The following is an 18547-nucleotide window of genomic DNA, read 5'->3' on the forward strand; positions in this document are numbered from 1 at the left end:
GAGGCTGAGGCAGGAGAATGGCGTGAACCCAGGAGGCGGAGCTTGCAGTGAGCTGAGATCCGGCCACTGCACTCCAGCCTGGGCGACAGAGCGAGACTCCGTCTCAAAAAAAAAAAAAAATTTTTTGGATTTGTAAGCCTTCACATAGTAATTGGAGTGATAAGCTCCTGCAGAGTACTCTCCATAGAGTGATGAAAGTGGTCTGATATGGAACTTTGGGGAATAAAGCAGCAGTGTTGGGTTGAAAAATGAGATTTTTCAGCATACTGTTTAAAGTATTCAAGCAAAATCTGAATGGACATGGCTAATGGACAAGTGTTATCTGGGTTGTAGGCAAAGGCCTAGGCTGAAAATATTTAAAACCTACAGTTCAATATTTTGGTAAATTTACAGAGATATACAACCATCAAAAAGCGAAAAAGATTGTTTTAACAGTCACTTGCATAAAGGTAGTAGTTGAAGCCATGGATAGTGGACATCACTCAAGGAGAATATGAGAAGTAAAGAGTAGTAACCAAATGGAAACCATCAAAATTTTAGAGATGATCAGGGGAAAAAGAGCACATGTCTGTCAAATCTAAAAAACAAAAAAGGTATCACAGAAACTAAGAGGAAAATGCGTTCCCAAGGAAAGGATGGTTAACACACCAAATGCTGTAGGTCAGGAAATATGAGGTCAGGAAAAAGGGTCTGTCAGGTTTTGCATTGTTTAAGGCATTGGTGACATCTAAAATAATTTTAGTGGAGTGATGACAAAGTGGAGGAGATAAGTAAGAGGTAAGAGGCTTGTCAGAGGATATATAGGGTGTTAGGAGGGAAGCATGAGATTTTTCATATATGTTATATAGAGGAGGGATATTGTTCTCTCGAGATAGATAGATGGAGAAAGATGGTGATGGTCGGGCACAATTGCTTAAGCCTGTAATCCCAGCACTTTGAGAGGCCAAGGGGAGAGGATCACTTAAGCTCAAGTGATCAACTTTGTCACTGCTAAAAAACAAAACATAAAAATTTAGCCAGGTGTGGTGTGCACAGCTACTCTAGAGGCAAAAAAGGCAGGAGGATTGCTTGAGTCTAGGAAGTCATGGTTGTAGTGAGCTATGATTGTGTCACTGCATTTCAGCCTTGGTGACAGACCAAGACCCTGTCTCACAAAAAAGAAAAATAGTTGATAGCAAATTTAGGTAAAGTGGGTGTTTTTGTTGAGAAGGCATAGTAAATTATGAAATGAATAGTGGAGACTGGTTAAAAGGCTTAAGGAGTATGGCAAAGTTTACAAAAGAAACAGGTGAGAGAACTGACTAAAGAAAAGTAGAATTGATAAAGACTGATGAGAGCTCAAGTGAGATGTCAAACCAAGAATTTATGTAGGGATACAGTTCTGTGCATTATAGAGGTTTTATTTGCTGCTTTTTCTTTTCTGGCAGCTTTCAGCTTCAGTAACACAGGATTAGAGAATGAGATAGCCATGTGACCTATTTTGTTATTTGTTCATTTTAGAGATCTCATCCTTCAACAGCTGAATCAAAGGCTCCAACACCAAAGTTTGACTTGTTAGCCTCAAATTTTCCACCTTTACCTGGAAGTTCATCAAGAATGCCAGGTGAACTCATTTTGGAGAATAGGATGTCTGATGTTGTTAAAGGTGTCTACAAAGAAAAGGTAAACACCCAGCATCTAATATGAGTCTTACCTTACGAGACCATATTTAGGGTTTATTTGCAGTGTTATTATTTAAAATTTTACTTGCACTTAGTGTACATTTCTATCATAGTTTTTATTTATGGCATTTTCAGCATACTTAGAGTGTTTTTTAAAAGATTCATGATAAAGCTGCACAAAGGCAATAACATGTTTCTTGGCTTTTGCATGTCTTTTTTTTTTTTTTTTTTTTTTTTTTTAAAAGACATGATCTCAGCTGACTGCAGCCTCTACCTCCTAGATTCAAGTGATTCTCCAGCCTCAACCTCCCAAGTAGCTGGGAGTACAGTGTACGCCGCCACGCCTAGCTAACTTTCGTATTTTTTTTTAAGTAGAGACAGGGTTTCGCCACGTTGGCCAGACTGGTCTCCAACTCCTGACCTCAAGCTATCTGCCCATCTTGGCCTCCCAAAGTGCTGGGATTATAAGCGTGAGCCACCACGCCCAGCCTTGCATGTCTTTCTGTCATTCAACTCAGCCTGGTAGAACTGATAACTGATTAATGCAAGATAAATGGAAGGTATCATTTCCATTTATGTGCCTATAATTCACTAGTGATGTAAATGAATTCTTTCAAATAATGGAAAGTAGATGTCTAGAGGCTGAGATACATCATCCTATGATTATTTGGTGTGTAGACCTCTCCATATCAGAAATCCTCATGTCTCACAAGTTTTTCTCATTTTCTACTTTATTCTAATTCATTTTTTTTTTTTTTTTTAAATTATAACAGTACATGTCTATAGTATATCTAGGCTTTTAATGAAAAGCCTGCAACTACTTTCAGCTCCTTAGCTTTTTCTGTATTTTTTTTTTCCTTTTGAGCGGAGTCTTGCTCTATAACCTAGGCTGGAATGCAGTGGCGGATCTCTACTCACTACAACCTCTGCCTCCCGGGTTCAAGCGATTCTCCTGCCTCAGCCTCTTGAGTAGCTGGGATTATAGGCATGAGACACCACACCTAGCTAATTTTTGTATTTTTAGTAGAGACGGGGTTTCTCCATGTTGGCCAGGCTGGTCTCAAACTCCTGACCTCGCAATCCGCCCTCCTTGGTCTCCTAAAGTGCTGGGATTACAGGCGTGAGCCACTGTACCCAGCCCTGTATTTCTAATTAACATCTTTTTTTTTTTTTTTTTTTTTTGAGACGAGTCTTGCTCTGTAGCCCAGGTTGGAGTACAGTGGTGTGATACCTGCTCACTGCAAGCTCCGCCTCCTGGGTTCACGCCATTCTCTCGCCTCAGCCTCCCAAGTAGCTGGGACTACAGGTGCCTGCTGCCACACCCGGCTAATTTTGTTTTTGTATTTTTAGTAGAGATGGGGTTTCACAGTGTTAGCCAGGATGGTCTTGATCTCCTGAACTTGTGATCCACCCGTCTCGGCCTCCCAGAGTGCTGGGATTACAGGCGTGAGTCACTGCGCCCTGCCTAATTAACATCTTTTTATTGTAACCTCTTGGCTTTTCCATTTTCAGCAGTGTCTGTTAGCTTCACATTCTGAAGCTAAAGATTTAGGTCTCTTAAACCAACGTACTCACACTTTTCCTATCCTCCTGATACATTGTACTTCATTATATATAAGATATCATCAATTATAAGGCACCCATTATTTTAGTGTCTCTAAGAAAGTAAAAAATGTTGCTAGTTATGCTAGAACACCCATCCTTTGTAAGTCACATTTCAGTATTACATATTTTTTTCATGGCTGAGACTCAAACATAATATACTATGATTGTTTCTCCTTTTGTGTGCACTCTCAGTGTCCTACTGCATAGCTGTGTTCTTGGGCCTTCTCTTTACCATCACCCTGGCAATTTTCCTTACTCTCCTTTATCTATCCCCTTTTTTTCCTCACTCTTTTTTCACTTTTCCATGTTAGAGTGGTTCATATCTTCCATGGTCATGAAGTATAAATTTCTTGCATTCTGAAAATGTTTTTCTGCTCTCACATTGATCAGTAGATTATTTCTGTATTGGATTCTCTATTAGAAATCATTTAACCTTGGGATTTTGAAGATACTATTCCACTGTCTTGTTTCTTTAAAAAAAAATTGTAACATGTAGTAGTTATTTCATAATAACTAAGATACACTTTTTTCCCCCATGTTTTATCACCTTCCAAAATCAGACTAAAAATTATTTTTTAAAAAATGTAAAGGCTGGGCACAGTGGCTCATGCCTGTAATCCCCGCACTTTGGGAGGCCGAGGCAAGCGGATCACGAGGTCAGGAGTTTGAAACCAACCTGGCCAACATGGTGAAACCCCGTCTCTACTAAAATTAGAAAAATTAGCTGGGCGTAGTGGCACGCTCCTGTAGTCCCAGCTACTCAGGAGGCTGAGGCAGGAGAATCGCTTGAACCTAGGAGATGGAGGTTGCAGTGAGCCGAGATCACACCGTTGCACGCTAGCCTGGGTGACAAGAGCAAGACTCTGTCTCAAAAAAAAGAAAAAAATTAAATATCCAGTCACATTGGTTCATACCTGTAATTCCAGCACTTTGGGGGTCCAAGGTGAACGGATTGCTTGAGCCCAGGAGTTCAGGACCAACCTGGGCAACATAGAGAGGTCCCGTCTGTACATAAAGTGTAAAAAAAAAAACATAGCTGGGCATGGTGACGCATGCCTGTAGTCCTTGCTACTTGGGAAGCTGAGACAAGAGGATTACTTTAGCCCAGGAGATCAAAGCTACGATGAGCTTAAGTGCAGTATTTTTATTTTCTTCTCATCTTAAGGTCTGCTTCTATCCAGTGGTTTTATTTTTATTTTTATTTTTTCTTATTGGTACATAAAATAATGGTGTGGTTTACCAATAATGGCGTCTCAGATTTCAGAAGATGATACACAAACATACATATATACTTTTTTTTTGTTTTTTGAGTCGGAGTTTCACTCTTGTTGCCCAGCCTGGAGTGCAGTGGCGCGATCTCGGCTCACTGCAACCTCCACCTCCCGGGTTCAAGCGATTCTCCTGCTTCAGCCTCCCAAGTAGCTGGGATTACAGGCACTTGCCACCGTGCCCAGCTAATTTTTGTGTTTTTAATAGAGATGGGGTTTCACCATGTTGGCCAGGCTGGTCTTAAACTCCTGACCTCAGGTGAGCCACTGCTCCCGGCCATATATACATTTTTAAAGAATAATCATGAAGTGTACGTCTGCTTATAACCCCAACACACAATTGTAGCCGATAAACATCCCTAGTATCTTAGCAGTGACATGTGTGTCTCCTCCCTATTTATAGTCATTCTGCCCCACTCTTCCCCTTTAGATATAAACATTATTCTGACTTTGTGATAGCAATTTTCTTGCCTTCATAGTTTTGTCATTCTGCATTGACAGAATTTTTCTGTGAAGGGCCAGATACTCATAGTAAATATTTTTGGCTTTGTAGGCCATGTATTGTCACATATTCTTTGTTTTTACAACCCTTTAATAACTTAAAAACCAAAGGCATGGTGGCTCATGCCTGTAATCCCAGCACTTCAGGAGGATCACTTGAGGCCAAGAGTTTGAGACCAGCCTAGTCAACATAGGGAGACCCCCATCTCTAAAAAATAATAATAATAATATAAAAATAATAATTATAATTTACAAACCATTCTTAGCTTGTAAGCCATACCAAAACAAGTTATAGGGTGGGTTTGGCCTTGCAGATCTTAGTTTACCAACCCCTGCCCTAGGTGATAAAACGGGGTGCCTGTTTTTGAAAAGGTTACAAAGAATTGCACAGTATATATTCTTCTTTTCTTTCATTCTGTATGGTTTGAGATTGATCACTGTTAATACAGATGACTGTTGTTCATTTTGAACTATTATGTGATATTCTATTGTAGGAAGTAAAATATTTATTCATTGTACTGTTAATGGACATTTTGCCATTATAAATCTTCATGTGAGCAAGAACTTTTCTAGGATTTATACATCAGCTTGTGTTCTTTTCAAATTTTAAAGTCTTTCAAGTGTTTTTTTGAGATGGAGTCTCTCTCTGTCACCCAGGCTGGAGTGTAGTGGCATGATCTCGGCTTATGTAACCTCCACTGCCAGGGTTCAAGCGATTCTTGTGCCTCAGCCTCCCGAGTGGTGAATACAGGCATGCACCACCATGCCCGGCTAATTTTTGTATTTTCAGTAGAGATGGGGTTTCTGCCTTGTTGGCCAGGCTGGTCTCGAACTTCTGACCTCAGATGATCCACCCACCTCATCCTCCCAATGTGCTGGGTTTACAGGCGTGAGCCACTGCGCATGGTCAGTCTTTCAGGTTTTTAAGAAATAGATTCATATATTTTTTTTACATATTCTGCATACTAATCCTTTGTCAGTTACATGTAGTACAAATAATCTTTCACTTCTGTGGTTTCTTTTCCATCTTCAGTGCCTATAGGTTGAAACAAGTTCTTAATTTTAATATGGTCCTATTAGTCTTTTCTTTATAATTTGCTGTTTTTATTTCATGCTTAGGAAATGATCTAGCTTCCAGAGATTCTTTTGAGAACCCTAAGGGTGCTGATTCCTGATATCTGACATGATTTTTTCCCCCTTATCTGGAGGTTTTTAGGGTCTTTTATTGATCCTTGGTATTCTGCGAAATTTCGTGATGTGCTTTGGTATGGCTCTTTTTTTGGTCACAATTCTTTTTGTTTGTTTTTTGTGGAGATAGAGTCTGCCTCCATTGCTTAAGCTGGAGTACAGTGGTGTGATCTTGGCCTACTGCAGCTTCCACCTCCTGGGTTCAGTCGATTCTCCTGCCTCAACCTCCCCAGAAGCTGGGATTACAGGCATGCGCCACCATGCCCGGCTAAGTTTTGTATTTTTAGTAGAGACCATGTTTCTCCATGTCGGTGAGGCTGGTCTCGAACTCCCGACCTCAGGTGATCAGCCCACCTCGCCAGCCTCCCAAAGTGTTGGGATTACAGGTGTGAGCCACTGCAACCAGCCTTTACTTAAACCTCTTTTTGAGACAGGGTCTCACTTTATCACCCAGGGTAGAGGACAGTGCCGTGATCTTGGCTCATTGCAGGCTTCATCTCTCAATGTTCAAGGAGTCCTTCTGCCTCAGCACCCCCAAGTAGCTTGGGTTACAGTTGCAGGCCGCCATGCTTGGCTAGTTTTTGTAGAGATAGGGCTTTGCCATGTTGCTGAGGCTGCTCTTGAACTCCTGGGCTCAAGTGCTCTGCCCACCTTGGCCTCCCAAAGTGCTAGGATTACAGGGGCCAGCCACTGTACCCGGCCTTTAAACCTCTTTTTTTTTTTTTTTTTTTTTAAAGTCTTGCTCTGTCACCCAGGCTAGAGTGAGTGCAGTGGCACGATCTCGGCTTACTGCAACCTCTGCCCCCTGGGTTCAAACGATTCTCTTGCCTCAACCTCCCGAGGAGCTTTGACTATAGGCGTGGCGGCACACGCCCGGCTAATTTTTTTGTGTTTTTAGTAGAGATGGGGTTTTACCATTTTGGCCAGGCAGGTGTCAAACTCCTTTCCTCAGTGATCCGCCTGCCTTGGTTTCACAAAGTACTGGGATTACAGGCCTGAGCCACCGTGTCTGGACTAAACCTCGTTTTTTATCTTTGTTGTTACTATGTTTTCTACCAAGTTTTTCTGAATGTTACTTTCTAAATCTATTGAAAGTTTTATTTCACCCATCAGTTTTAATTTCTAGGGCTCTTTTCTAAATTCTATGCCAGCGGTATAAACACACATAACAGCATTTACCATCTTAACCATTTTAAATGTGTACAGTTTTGTAGTGTTAAGTACCTTCACACGGTTGTGCAGCTAAGCTCCAGAACTTACTATCTTTCAGAACTAAAACTATACCTATTAAACCATTCCCTCTTCCTCCCTTCTCTTATCCTTCGGCAGCCACTATTCTACTTTCTGTCTCTAAATTGACTACTCTTAGAAATTCATATAAGTAGAATCATACAGTATTTGTCTATTTGTCTGTGATTTTACTTAGCATCCTCAACGTTCACTCATGTTGAGCATGAGTCAAGATTTCATTAATTTTTTAGTGCAGCCTACAAACACTTTTTTTTTGAGACATGGTCTTGCTCTTTTCCCAGGAGGGAGTGCAGTGGCACTATCATGGTTCACTGTAGCAGCTTCAACCTCCCAGACTCATGTAATCTTCTCAAGTGGGAGGGACAACAGGTGGACACCCCCCTACCCTAGCTAAATATTTTACTTTATTTTGTAGAGACAAGATCTTGCTATGTTGCCCAAGGTTGGTCTTGAACTCCTGGACTCCCAAAGTGCTGGGATTATAGTCGTGAGCCCCTGCACCCACCCCTATATTTAACTTTTTTTTTGTCGGGGGACGGAGTCTCGCTCTGTAGCCCAGGCTGGAGTGCAGTGCTGCAATCTCGGCTCACTGCAATCTCCGCCTCCCAGGTCCCAGTTCAAGCAATTCTCTTGCCTCAGCCTCCCAAGTAGCTGGGATTACAGGCATGCACCACTATGCCCAGCTAATTTTTGTATTTTTAGTAGAGACAGGGTTTCACCATGTTTGCCAGGCTGGCCTTGAACTCCTGACCTTGTGATCCACCCGCCTCAGCCTCCGAAAGTGCTGGGATTACAGGCATGAGCCACTGCGCCTGGCCTATTTAACTTTTTAAGGATCTGCCACATTGCTTTCTAAAGCAGTGCATCATTTTACATTGCCATCCTCTATGTTTGAGTTTTAATGTTTCCATATCATCACCATTTGTTAATGTTTGTCTTTTTTTTTATTATAACCATCCTTGTGGGTATGAAGTGATTTTTCACCATTGTTTAGCTTTGCATTTTATGATGACTAATGATGTTGACTATCTTCTCTTGTGCTTATTAGCCATCTTCTTTGGAAAAAGGTCTAAGTGTAATTTTGAAAAATCTTTTTACTTTAAGGATAATGAAGAGCTGAGAGTTAGTTGCCCAGTGCCTGCAGATGAGCAGACAGAATGCACTTCTGCCCAACAACTCAATATGAGTTCCAGTTCTCCATGTGCTGCTGAGCTTACTGCATTAAGGTACAAGTTACAGTATAGAAGATCTTCAACATTAAATTACTTTTTCTGGTCGGGCGCGGTGGCTCTCGCCTGTAATCCCAGCACTTTGGGAGGCCGAGGCAGGTGGATCACCTGAGGTCAGGAGTTCAAGACCAGTCTGGCCAACATGGTGAAACCCCGTCTCTACTAAAACAAAAATCAGCCGGGCGTGGTGGCAGGCGCTTGTAATCCCAGCTACTCGGGAGGCTGAGGTTGGAGAATTGCTTGAACCCAGGAGGCAGAGAGGTTGCAGTAAGCCAAGAGTATGCCACTGCACTCCAGCCTGGGTGACAGAGTGAGACTCCGTCTCAAAAAAAAAAAAATTACTTTTTCTTCTGATTAGTTGCTAAACTGTTCCATAGCTATTCTGAGTCTAATTGCAAGCTCTTTTTTCCTTAGCACAACTCAGCAAGAAAAGGATCTAATAGAGGATTCCTCTGTTCAGAAGGATGGTCTCAACCAGACAACTATGCCAGTTTCTCCTCCAAGTACTACAAAGCCATCGAGGGCAAGTACTGCTTCACCATGTAATAATAACATAAATGCAGCTATAGCTGTGGCTCTACAGGTAACTTGAAGATTTTAGTTTATGTTAAAAAAAAAAATACAATAGATTAGATAATTTTTTTTTTCACGTAACACTTTGTTAGAACAGAGTCATTTGGAAGTAGCCCAAGTTGGGGCTGACTATCAGAAAGAAGCTTAAGGAGTTTTAAGGTCACTGCAAAGAGATGGAAAGGTTTAGGTGGGTTTTTTTTTTGTTTTTTTTTTTTTTTGTTTTTTTCTTTTTTGAGACGGAGTCTGTGCTCTGTCACCCAGGCTGGAGTGCAGTGGCAGCATCTCGGCTCACTGCAGGCTCCGCCTCCTGGGTTCATGCCATTCTCCTGCCTCAGCCTTCCAAGTAGCTGGGACTACAGGCACCCACCACCATGCCTGGCTAATTTTTTGTGTTTTCAGTAGAGACGGGGTTTCACATTGTTAGCCAGGATGGTCTCAATCTCCTGACCTCGTGATCTCCCTGTCTCAGCCTCCCAAAGTGCTGGGATTACAGGCATGAGCCACTGCGCCTGGCCCATTCTGTTTCTTTTGATTGCTTTTTTTCTGTTCATATGGTTAAGTGAATCTTCTTCCTTACCCACATTAGGATGAATTTATCATTTGGGGGCTAACATAAAGTGGCCTTGTGCCTCTTGATGTTCTTTTGGTTGTATATGTGATACTTAACAGTCTATAAGTGGCCATTGAGAGGCCACTCCCACTTATTCAAGTTCCAGGATTGTTTTATAGTTAAATAATTGGGAAAATACAGAAAAGCAGAATAAAACAAAATTTATCTATAATCCCTAGCATTTTAGTACAGCACTTTTAAAAATAGATTTACAGGCCGGGCGCGGTGGCTCAAGCCTGTAATCCCAGCACTTTGGGAGGCCGAGATGGGCGGATCACGAGGTCAGGAGATCGAGACCATCCTGGCTAACACGGTGAAACCCCGTCTCTACTAAAAAAAATACAAAAAACTAGCCGGGCGAGGTGGCGGGCGCCTGTAGTCCCAGCTACTCGGGAGGCTGAGGCAGGAGAATGGCGTGAACCCAGGAGGCGGAGCTTGCAGTGAGCTGAGATCCGGCCACTGCACTCCAGCCTGGGCGACAGAGCGAGACTCCGTCTCAAAAAAAAAAAAAAAAAAAAAAAAAAAACAAATAAAAATAGATTTACAAGACTATCTTATTTAATGATAGCAATAATACTAAAATGATAGCTACCATTTGAATGCTTACTGTATATTATTAGGACTAGTGCTGAAGACTTTACATGCTTTGTTCTGTTCTCAAAATACCTCTATTCCACCTTTTTCAGTTGAGGTAATTAAGACATTTAATGAATCTTTTTATACCATTGGTTTCTAATTGCTCTGCTGGGATTCTTTTGGAATCTTTCTTGGGGTTCTTTGTAGCAAGGAAAAGGAACAGAAAGAACCATTTTATTTCATCATATGGCTATACCATATTAATCTAATCTGTCCTTTCTTGTTAGGCATTTAGGTCATTTCCATCATTATAAACAATGCTGACGTGAACATCCCTCAGTTAAATTCCTCAAGCAAAATTATTGTATAATAAATAAAGATTGTACCAGTGTACTCTAGGCAGTGTATATGAGAGTGCTTGTTACCCTTTTCTGGAAGATAATTTGTGGTTTTCTTGTGGTTAACACAATCATTTTTGTACTTTATAATTTAGAGAATGTGTACCATAAATGTTCTTTTTTTATCACTTCAAAGGAGCCCCGAAAGTTAAGTTATGCTGAAGTGTGCCAGAAGCCCCCTAAAGAGCCATCTTCAGTTCTTGTGCAGCCACTACGGGAACTTCGCTCTAATGTGGTGTCTCCCACCAAAAATGAAGACAGTGGAGCTCCTGAGAACTCCGTTGAGAAACCACATGAGAAGCCAGAAGCAAGGGCTAGTAAGGATTATTCTGGCTTCCGAGGCAATACAATCCCCAGGGGAGCAGCTGGAAAAATCAGGGAACAGAGACGCCAGTTTAGCCATAGGGCTATACCTCAGGGAGTGACTCGACGTAATGGCAAAGAGCAATATGTGCCACCCAGATCACCAAAGTAAAAAACAACAAAACTATTCAAAAACTTCTCTCTCTTCCCATTAAACTTGAGCTGTGGCTATATTGAACTGTTTTGGAGGGGAGGGGGTAGCCAGGAAGGGAACAGGAGAAAGTACATCCTTAAATCATTATGGATTTTGGAGTTGTGAGTGATAGGATCCCAAAATTCATCTCTAATGTGACTTTTAAATGCTGGAGGATTCCAATCAATATAAATATATATATATATACACACACATATATAAAATATAATTTTTCTATTTTTGTTTTTGGTTTTAATTTGCAGAGATTTGCTGCCAGGAATCAATTTTGAGGGTTCAGATTTAGCTTGGAGGAAAAAAAAAATTATACATCCTTCAGCATAGGAGATGAGGGAATGAGAGAAAATATTTTTTGAAGAAGCATTTCTGTAAAATTAGAAAATACTTTTTTTAATCTATTTAAAGTTTGGCTTGAAGAATGCCATTTCTAACTATATGGCCTTGTATTGCAAAGCAGATCAGTGGCTGGGGTGCCTGTTGTGGGTGTGAGTGTGTACAAGAGCGATTGAAGCCAAATCTGTTGTCATGTTAGTAAATGATTTGAAAACTGAATGTAATACTTGAGTAGGTTTTTTTTTTTTTCTAGTTTGAAATTTAGTCTCTGTCTTTTTGACCTTACTAATACTTCATTCAACAAGTTGTAAAATGATTGTACCTGGAGATGTGACTACCAATCAGTTTAATACTCAAGGAAAGGGGGTTATTAAAAAAATTGAAAATTTCATCTTGGACCTCAGTGCATAGGCCAAATGGATTTCAGAGGTTTAAACTTCCCTGTGATTCCCCCCCAACACCCCCAAAATGAGAAACAAACATTTTTTTCTTACTCCATATGTTACTCTCTGTTCTTTGACTGCCCACTCACAAAAGCAGAATAACCAACTACCTACTGAAGTGTATGTTTGTAATTGCTTTGACCAGTCTAGTCAAATCATATAAATTGTTCTAAATTTCAGAATTGAACGTTGAAGTATTTACTCTTCTGTTCACACATTTAGAATTTTAGCTCCCAAGATGGTAGGGCAGACTGACCCTACAGTAATTTATTTGTTGTTAATGTTAAAGATGAAACATAGTAACTGACTCTTAAGTGTTAAATAATGTAGACGTAAAATATTTTTTTAAAAAAGGCTTAATTTAGAGGGGTACTTATTTCTGTTTACAGTGTATTTGTCACCTTCCTTTCCTCTTCTCCCCCACACCCAAAAAGTACAGTTTGGAATTCACTGAAACAATACCAACAAGTCATGAGATTTTTTAGTAAAGATGAGAAAGATGGTTGAAGAAAATTAATGCATAATTTCTCAGTGAATAAAGTTGTAGCTCTCATATACTAAATAGACAAGTTTACATGGTGTTATTTAGAAAATGGCTAAAATATTAAAAACTGTGTTGTGTTAATCTGTTTTAAGTCATACCATGTTCAGAGTTCTATGTAAGGTGGGTTTTATTTTTCTTTTTATTTTTCTTTTTTTTTTTTTTTTTTTTTGAGACGGAGTCTCGCTGTGTCTCCCAGGCTGGAGTGCAGTGGCGCGATCTCGGCTCACTGCAAGCTCTGCCTCCCGGGTTCACGCCATTCTCCCGCGTCAGCCTCCGAGTAGCTGGGACTACAGGCGCCCACCACCACGCCCGGCTAATTTTTGGTATTTTTAGTAGAGACGGGGTTTCACCGTGTTAGCCAGGATGGTCTTGATCTCCTGACCTCGTGATCCGCCCGTCTCGGCCTCCCAAAGTGCTGGGATTACAGGCTTGAGCCACCGCGCCCGGCCCTATTTTTCTTTTAAGGATAGTTTGTAATAGTAAGAACTGTCCCATATGTTAGTAAATTACATATGTACAAATTGAAACTGTAAATTGTGAACACTGGAAAGCACCATTGTGACATAGAGTAAACATCTTAGTAATATATTAAAGTGAATGTAAATGGTGGTTAAAATTACATTACTGTGAAATTCATCTTCCAACTCTAAGTTAAGCTTTGGAGATATATATTAGTGGTTAACTGTTAAGAGCTTTGAAAACACTGCACATATCTGTACAAGCCAGAATTATTATTTCTTTGACTTATTATTAGCTTGGCAGTTGCTTTTGATTTGGTTGTTTTATGACATGGTATACTGTATTTACTCAGTTTGAAACTATTCATTTCTACACACTATTTTTAAAAATTGCCTACTAGGTGAAACATAACAATAAAACTACCTGTGCTGAAATTTGGGGGAAGTTTAGGTCCTTTAAAAAAATATATTAATCATTGATTACATCTATGATAAAAGTGCTTATTTTGGTTTACTAAGATAATGCAGTTGGTGGAAATGATAAACATTTTAAGTGTTAACATCCTTTAACTGCATTGGATTTCAGAGAATAAACATTTTGTAAAAATCACTTGGCAAGGATTATAAACTTAATTACTGCACTTAAAATGAAACATTACTTTTTTTAAACAATGTGTCACAAATGTAGGCCTGTATTACTTGTATGCTTGTGTGACTTACTGTTAGTCCACCAACTTCTAAAAATTTAAAGGCTGTAATTGAAATACAAGAAAAGAGCCTTCTTTTAGAAGAAAGCAGGTGTATTTTTGCTTTTTCTTAACGTTATTGAAAGTAGAAATTTAATTTGAAGATATAACCTTTAAAAATTTCTTAAGACAATGTTTTTAATTTAATTTGCCTCATTACATCTAGTAGTTCCCATTTGATGGGATGTATAGGGAAGAGTGAGAGAGAGTGAGTGTGTATGTATGTGTGTGTAATATTTATATATATTCACAGTATGTATTTAGCATTTATTTTATTACAGCAGATTTAAAATTTGTATCTAAATAATGCCTGTGAGTTGTGTGAAGCTGTTGGCTTTTTTCCAACATTACTTTGTAACTAATGAGGGTGGATGTTCATTGTAGTTTATTTATTTGGTTCTTTAGATGGAGGAATTTAAATAATCAAATTTTTCTCTTCACCCTTATGACTTGACATTTCCTTGGTCTGTTGGAGGCTAAAAGTAGGTATAAATGATACTGAATGTTTGGTATAGTGATACTCTGCTATAGTTCTTACTGCATGAGGAGAACAAGAGTCACAAAAGTTCACCACCTTGCACTTCATAGAGAAGGTACATAGAGACATTGCAAAACCTGTCTCCATTTGCTGTCCTGATAATTAAGGTTTTCATAATACCTGGGGCCTGTCTCTGAGTAATTTTAATTTTGCCAAATACACTGATATTTTAAAAAGTGATCCATCTAAATTTTTTTCAACTGGATTTTGAGGAAGGTAAGAGCTTTCGATAATAAGGGTTTGTTGTGGTAGTTGTCTTATGTGCTGAATTTGCAGATGATCAGATGCTATGCAGAATTATGATTTATTTTTGTTTTCTAAAATTAAGATAGCTTGAATATTATTTCACATTCCTTTTTCTTTTTTAAATAAACAGGTTTGCTTTGGAAAGGCTTAATGATGGAATGTTAGCATCTTCACTATGGTAAAGGAGAACAAAAAGAATGTTGCTGGAACATAAAATAGTATTTAAAAGTTAATGAACACTTCTAGTTTTGTTAGTTATGGCCTTAATAATTAGTCTCTTGGCTTAAATGTCCACTGGTTTTACTTTGACACAGTTGAACAACACTGGGGTTAAGTCTCTGGTATTTAGGCTGGCAATATATTAACCATATTTTTAAAGTACCAATTTTTTTTTTTTTTTTTTTACAGAAAAGATAAAACTCAAAAGAGAACAGTGTATTCCTTTTGAGGGACTTTTATAAATTATTAACTATAATATATGATGGATTTTTTCCTAATTTTTTTATATTTCCTTACAATTTTGGTGGCCATTAATTTAACTTTAGGCTTTTGGTCATATGCTAGTCTGAGCTTCCAAAAAGATACATACATGTTTCACTTTTCATTAGCTGAATGAGGGTATTTTAAGAAGTTGAAAGAGAATTTATTTTCAAGTTGTGAGTAAATTCTCTTTTGAAATTCACCTGATTATTAAATAACTTAAAGTTTATTTTTAAAAGCTGACAACTTTTTATGAATCTTTGAGCTAACAGTTCCTAAAAGCGTAATTCAGATATTAATGGGCTGTGTATTAAATGGTTTTATTTCCAGTTTTGCAGCATAGAACACTGTTGAAATATCCACGTCAACTTGATTTTTTTAACCTAATTCGGGTGTCTTTGACATCTCTTAAATGTTGGGGGTGGGGGTCAGAGCCAGTTATCCGGCTTCTGTTTTGTCAATTGCTTAGATTTGTTCCTGTTGTCAAAACTGTTGCCCCCAAAATTGGTGTGACACATGCTCATGCATAAAATGTTAAAATGTATTTGTATTTGTTTTCAACATCGCCAAGGTGCTATGGGAAATTAAAGTAACAAAATTAGAAAAAAAATAAAGTTATTAAAAAGCAGGACTGGTTTCCTTTTCTCTAGGTGGTGTATGTCTAATGACTACTTCTGTCTGCCTTTCAATATTATATGTTGCCCTCGCTAATGCTATTATTACTGTCTAAGCTGTTTTTTGGATGATGAGGGCAGTGGGAAGTAATGATGTTTCACGTAAAACAAGGGCAGAGAGACAAGATACAGCTTTATGATCCTGGAGTTTTAGTATCAGAAGCAGTGATTAAAGGGGGAAAAAACTCTGGGCACGGTGGCTCTCGCCTGAAATCCCAGCACTTTGGGAGGTCAAGGTGGGCGGATCACCTGGGGCCAGGAGTTCAAGACCAGACTGGCCAACATGGTGAAACCCCGTCTTTATTAAACATACAAAAATTAGCTGGAGGTGGTGGTGGGCACCTGTAATCCCAGCTACTCGGGAAGCTTAGGCAGGAGAATCGCTTGAACCTGGAAGGTGGACATTGCAGTGAGCCAAGATCACGCCATTGCACTCTATCCTGGGTGATTAATGAAAGTCCATCTCAAAGGGGAAAAAAGACTGGGTGCAGTGGCCATGTAATCCCAGGGCATTTCGGGGGCCGAGGTGCATGGATCGCCAGAGACTGAGTTCAAGACCAGCCTGGGCAATATAACAACCTAGAGGGTGAGGCAGGAGGGGTGCCCGAGCCCAGGAGTTCAAGGCTGCAGTGAGCTGATAGTGTCAGTGCACTGAACTCTGGGAAAAAGAGTAAGACTCCATCTCCAAAAATATATATATATATATAGTGGTTGGGGGACAGGAATCATGGTAGTGTGTAGCTTAAAAACTACCTTCATGGACCAGGTTGTGGCTTGATTTGAGTATGTGCATGTCAAGCCCAGCTAGAGGGTATTTGGGGCTTTTCAGAGGGAAAATTGACCAGGAAGTTTAAATAAGGGGGTTTTTTTTGTTTGTTTCGTTTGAGACTGAGTCTTGCTCTTGTTGCCCAGGCTGGAGTGCAACCTCAGCTTCGTGGCCCGAGTTTTGATTTTTTTAAAATGCTTCATTTTAAAGCAAAATGGAAAAGCTGAGTCAATCTCTGGCTTTTTAACAGGTATCTGTAAATTATTGTGACACCTTTTACTGAACATATATTGCTAAAAAATAGTGGAGTGGCCAGGCGTGGTGGCTGACGCCTGTAATCCTAGCACCTTGGGAAGCCGAGACGGGTGGATCAACTGAGGTCAGGAGTTCGAGACTAGCCTGACCAACATGGTGAAATCCCGTCTCTACTAAAAATACAAAAATGAGCCCAGCATGGTGGCTCATGTCTGTAATCCCAGCTACTCTGGAGTCTCAGGCACGAGAATCGCCAGGAGGTGGAGATTGCAGTGAGCAGAGATCGAGCCACTGCACTCCAGCCTGGGCGACAGAGTGACTGTCTCAAAAAACAAAAAAAAACATGGAGGGGTGTTTCATGGCTATTATGCCACAGTTTATTCTTGAATTAAGTGAATCTTTTTTTAATGGTAGAACTTCTTTGTGGGTTTTTTTTTTTTTTTTTTTTTTTTTTAGATAGAGTCACTCTCGCCCAGTCTGGAGTACAGAGGTGGGATCCCAGCTTGCTGCAACCTCCGCCTCCCAGGTGCAAGCGATTCCCTTGCCTCAGCCTCCCAAGTAGCTGGGATTACAGGCACATGCCACCATGCCCGGCTAATTTTTGTCTTTTTAGTAGAGATGGGGTTTCGCCATGTTGTCCAGGCTGGTCTCAACTCCTGCCCTCAAGTGATTCGCCTGCCTCGGCCTCCCAAAGTGCTGGGATTACTGGCGTGAGCCACTATGCCTAAGTCTATGAATGTGGCCTAATTTCAAATTATATTCTCAGAAATATTTACTATTCTGCCAAGTTATGCAATTTGGATATATATGTAGATATACCTTAAGGTAACATTTAATATGAGCATTCAGTTTAATAATTACTTAGCTCTTTGGCATTGCCTTTAGCTAAACCTTTAATTTGCAAATGAGCAATTATTTATCTTAACAAAGATGGCTAATGTCAGTGAGCAAAGTGGTGCTGGTAATGACAGGTTTACGGGGATAAGTGTTAACGAAGCCTTAGGGGGCTGATGTCAGTGTTTTAATATGTTTATTTGGCCAAGATATGAGGGGTGCATAACTTAAATTTTATATAAAGAGCACAGTATTCTTTATAGTGGACCCAAAACTAAATTGGTAAACTCAGGTAGGCTCTCGTGTTGTATTTAAAATGAGTGATTTTGCAAAGTTTCATTACAGATACCTTATATTTAACTACACTTCTTGTTAGAAAATATTAATCTAAATATTATGCCTTCAAGTTTTAATTATATACCTGGAAGTTTTTTTATTTCCTTTTTTTGTTGATGTTGCTCATTCACCATCATGCTCTGATATACCTGGAATTTTTTAAATGAAAAGTTCTTAACAGTTACTATTAAAGAATTATGCATTTTCTTAAAACCATAGTGTTTTTAGTTTGTACGAGAATTTTAAGGAATTGGAATGTTTTCACTTTTTTAATATTGTTCCCAAATAAACACCCCCAGTTTCTTAACTTTTTATTTAAAAGAAGGTCTCACTCTGTCACCCAGGCTTGAGTGCAGTGGCACAGTTGTGGCTCACTGTTCCCTCGAACCCCTGGGTTCAAGCAGTCCTCCCACCTCAGCCTCCCCGGTAGCTGGGGCACGTGCCACCATGCCCGGCTAGTTTTAAATTTTTTTTATTTAATTTTTTACTTATTTTGAGACAGTCTTGCTCTGTTGCACAG

At 39.6% G+C, this 18547-nt stretch overlaps 1 protein-coding gene across 15 annotated transcripts in view; it reads left to right on the forward strand.

The window, feature by feature from the left end:
• Positions 1-15790, forward strand: part of LARP4 (La ribonucleoprotein 4) — an 85849-nt gene extending 70059 nt beyond the window's left edge. For 11 of the 15 annotated variants that reach the window (XM_050748664.1, XM_050748671.1, XM_050748665.1 and 8 more), the window contains 4 exons: positions 1501-1662; positions 8579-8700; positions 9118-9286; positions 10997-15790. In XM_050748664.1, the coding sequence (XP_050604621.1) occupies positions 1501-1662; positions 8579-8700; positions 9118-9286; positions 10997-11335 (792 nt within the window). In that variant the 3' untranslated portion in view covers positions 11336-15790. The remainder of the gene's footprint in view (positions 1-1500; positions 1663-8578; positions 8701-9117; positions 9287-10996) is intronic. The other 4 variants (XM_050748662.1, XM_050748672.1, XM_050748673.1 and 1 more) reach the window with 2 other exon arrangements.
• Positions 15791-18547: the final 2757 nt, after the last annotated feature.

This window comes from Macaca thibetana, chromosome 11, assembly GCF_024542745.1.
Source record: "Macaca thibetana thibetana isolate TM-01 chromosome 11, ASM2454274v1, whole genome shotgun sequence".
In the NCBI taxonomy this organism is placed as follows: Eukaryota; Metazoa; Chordata; class Mammalia; order Primates; family Cercopithecidae; genus Macaca; species Macaca thibetana.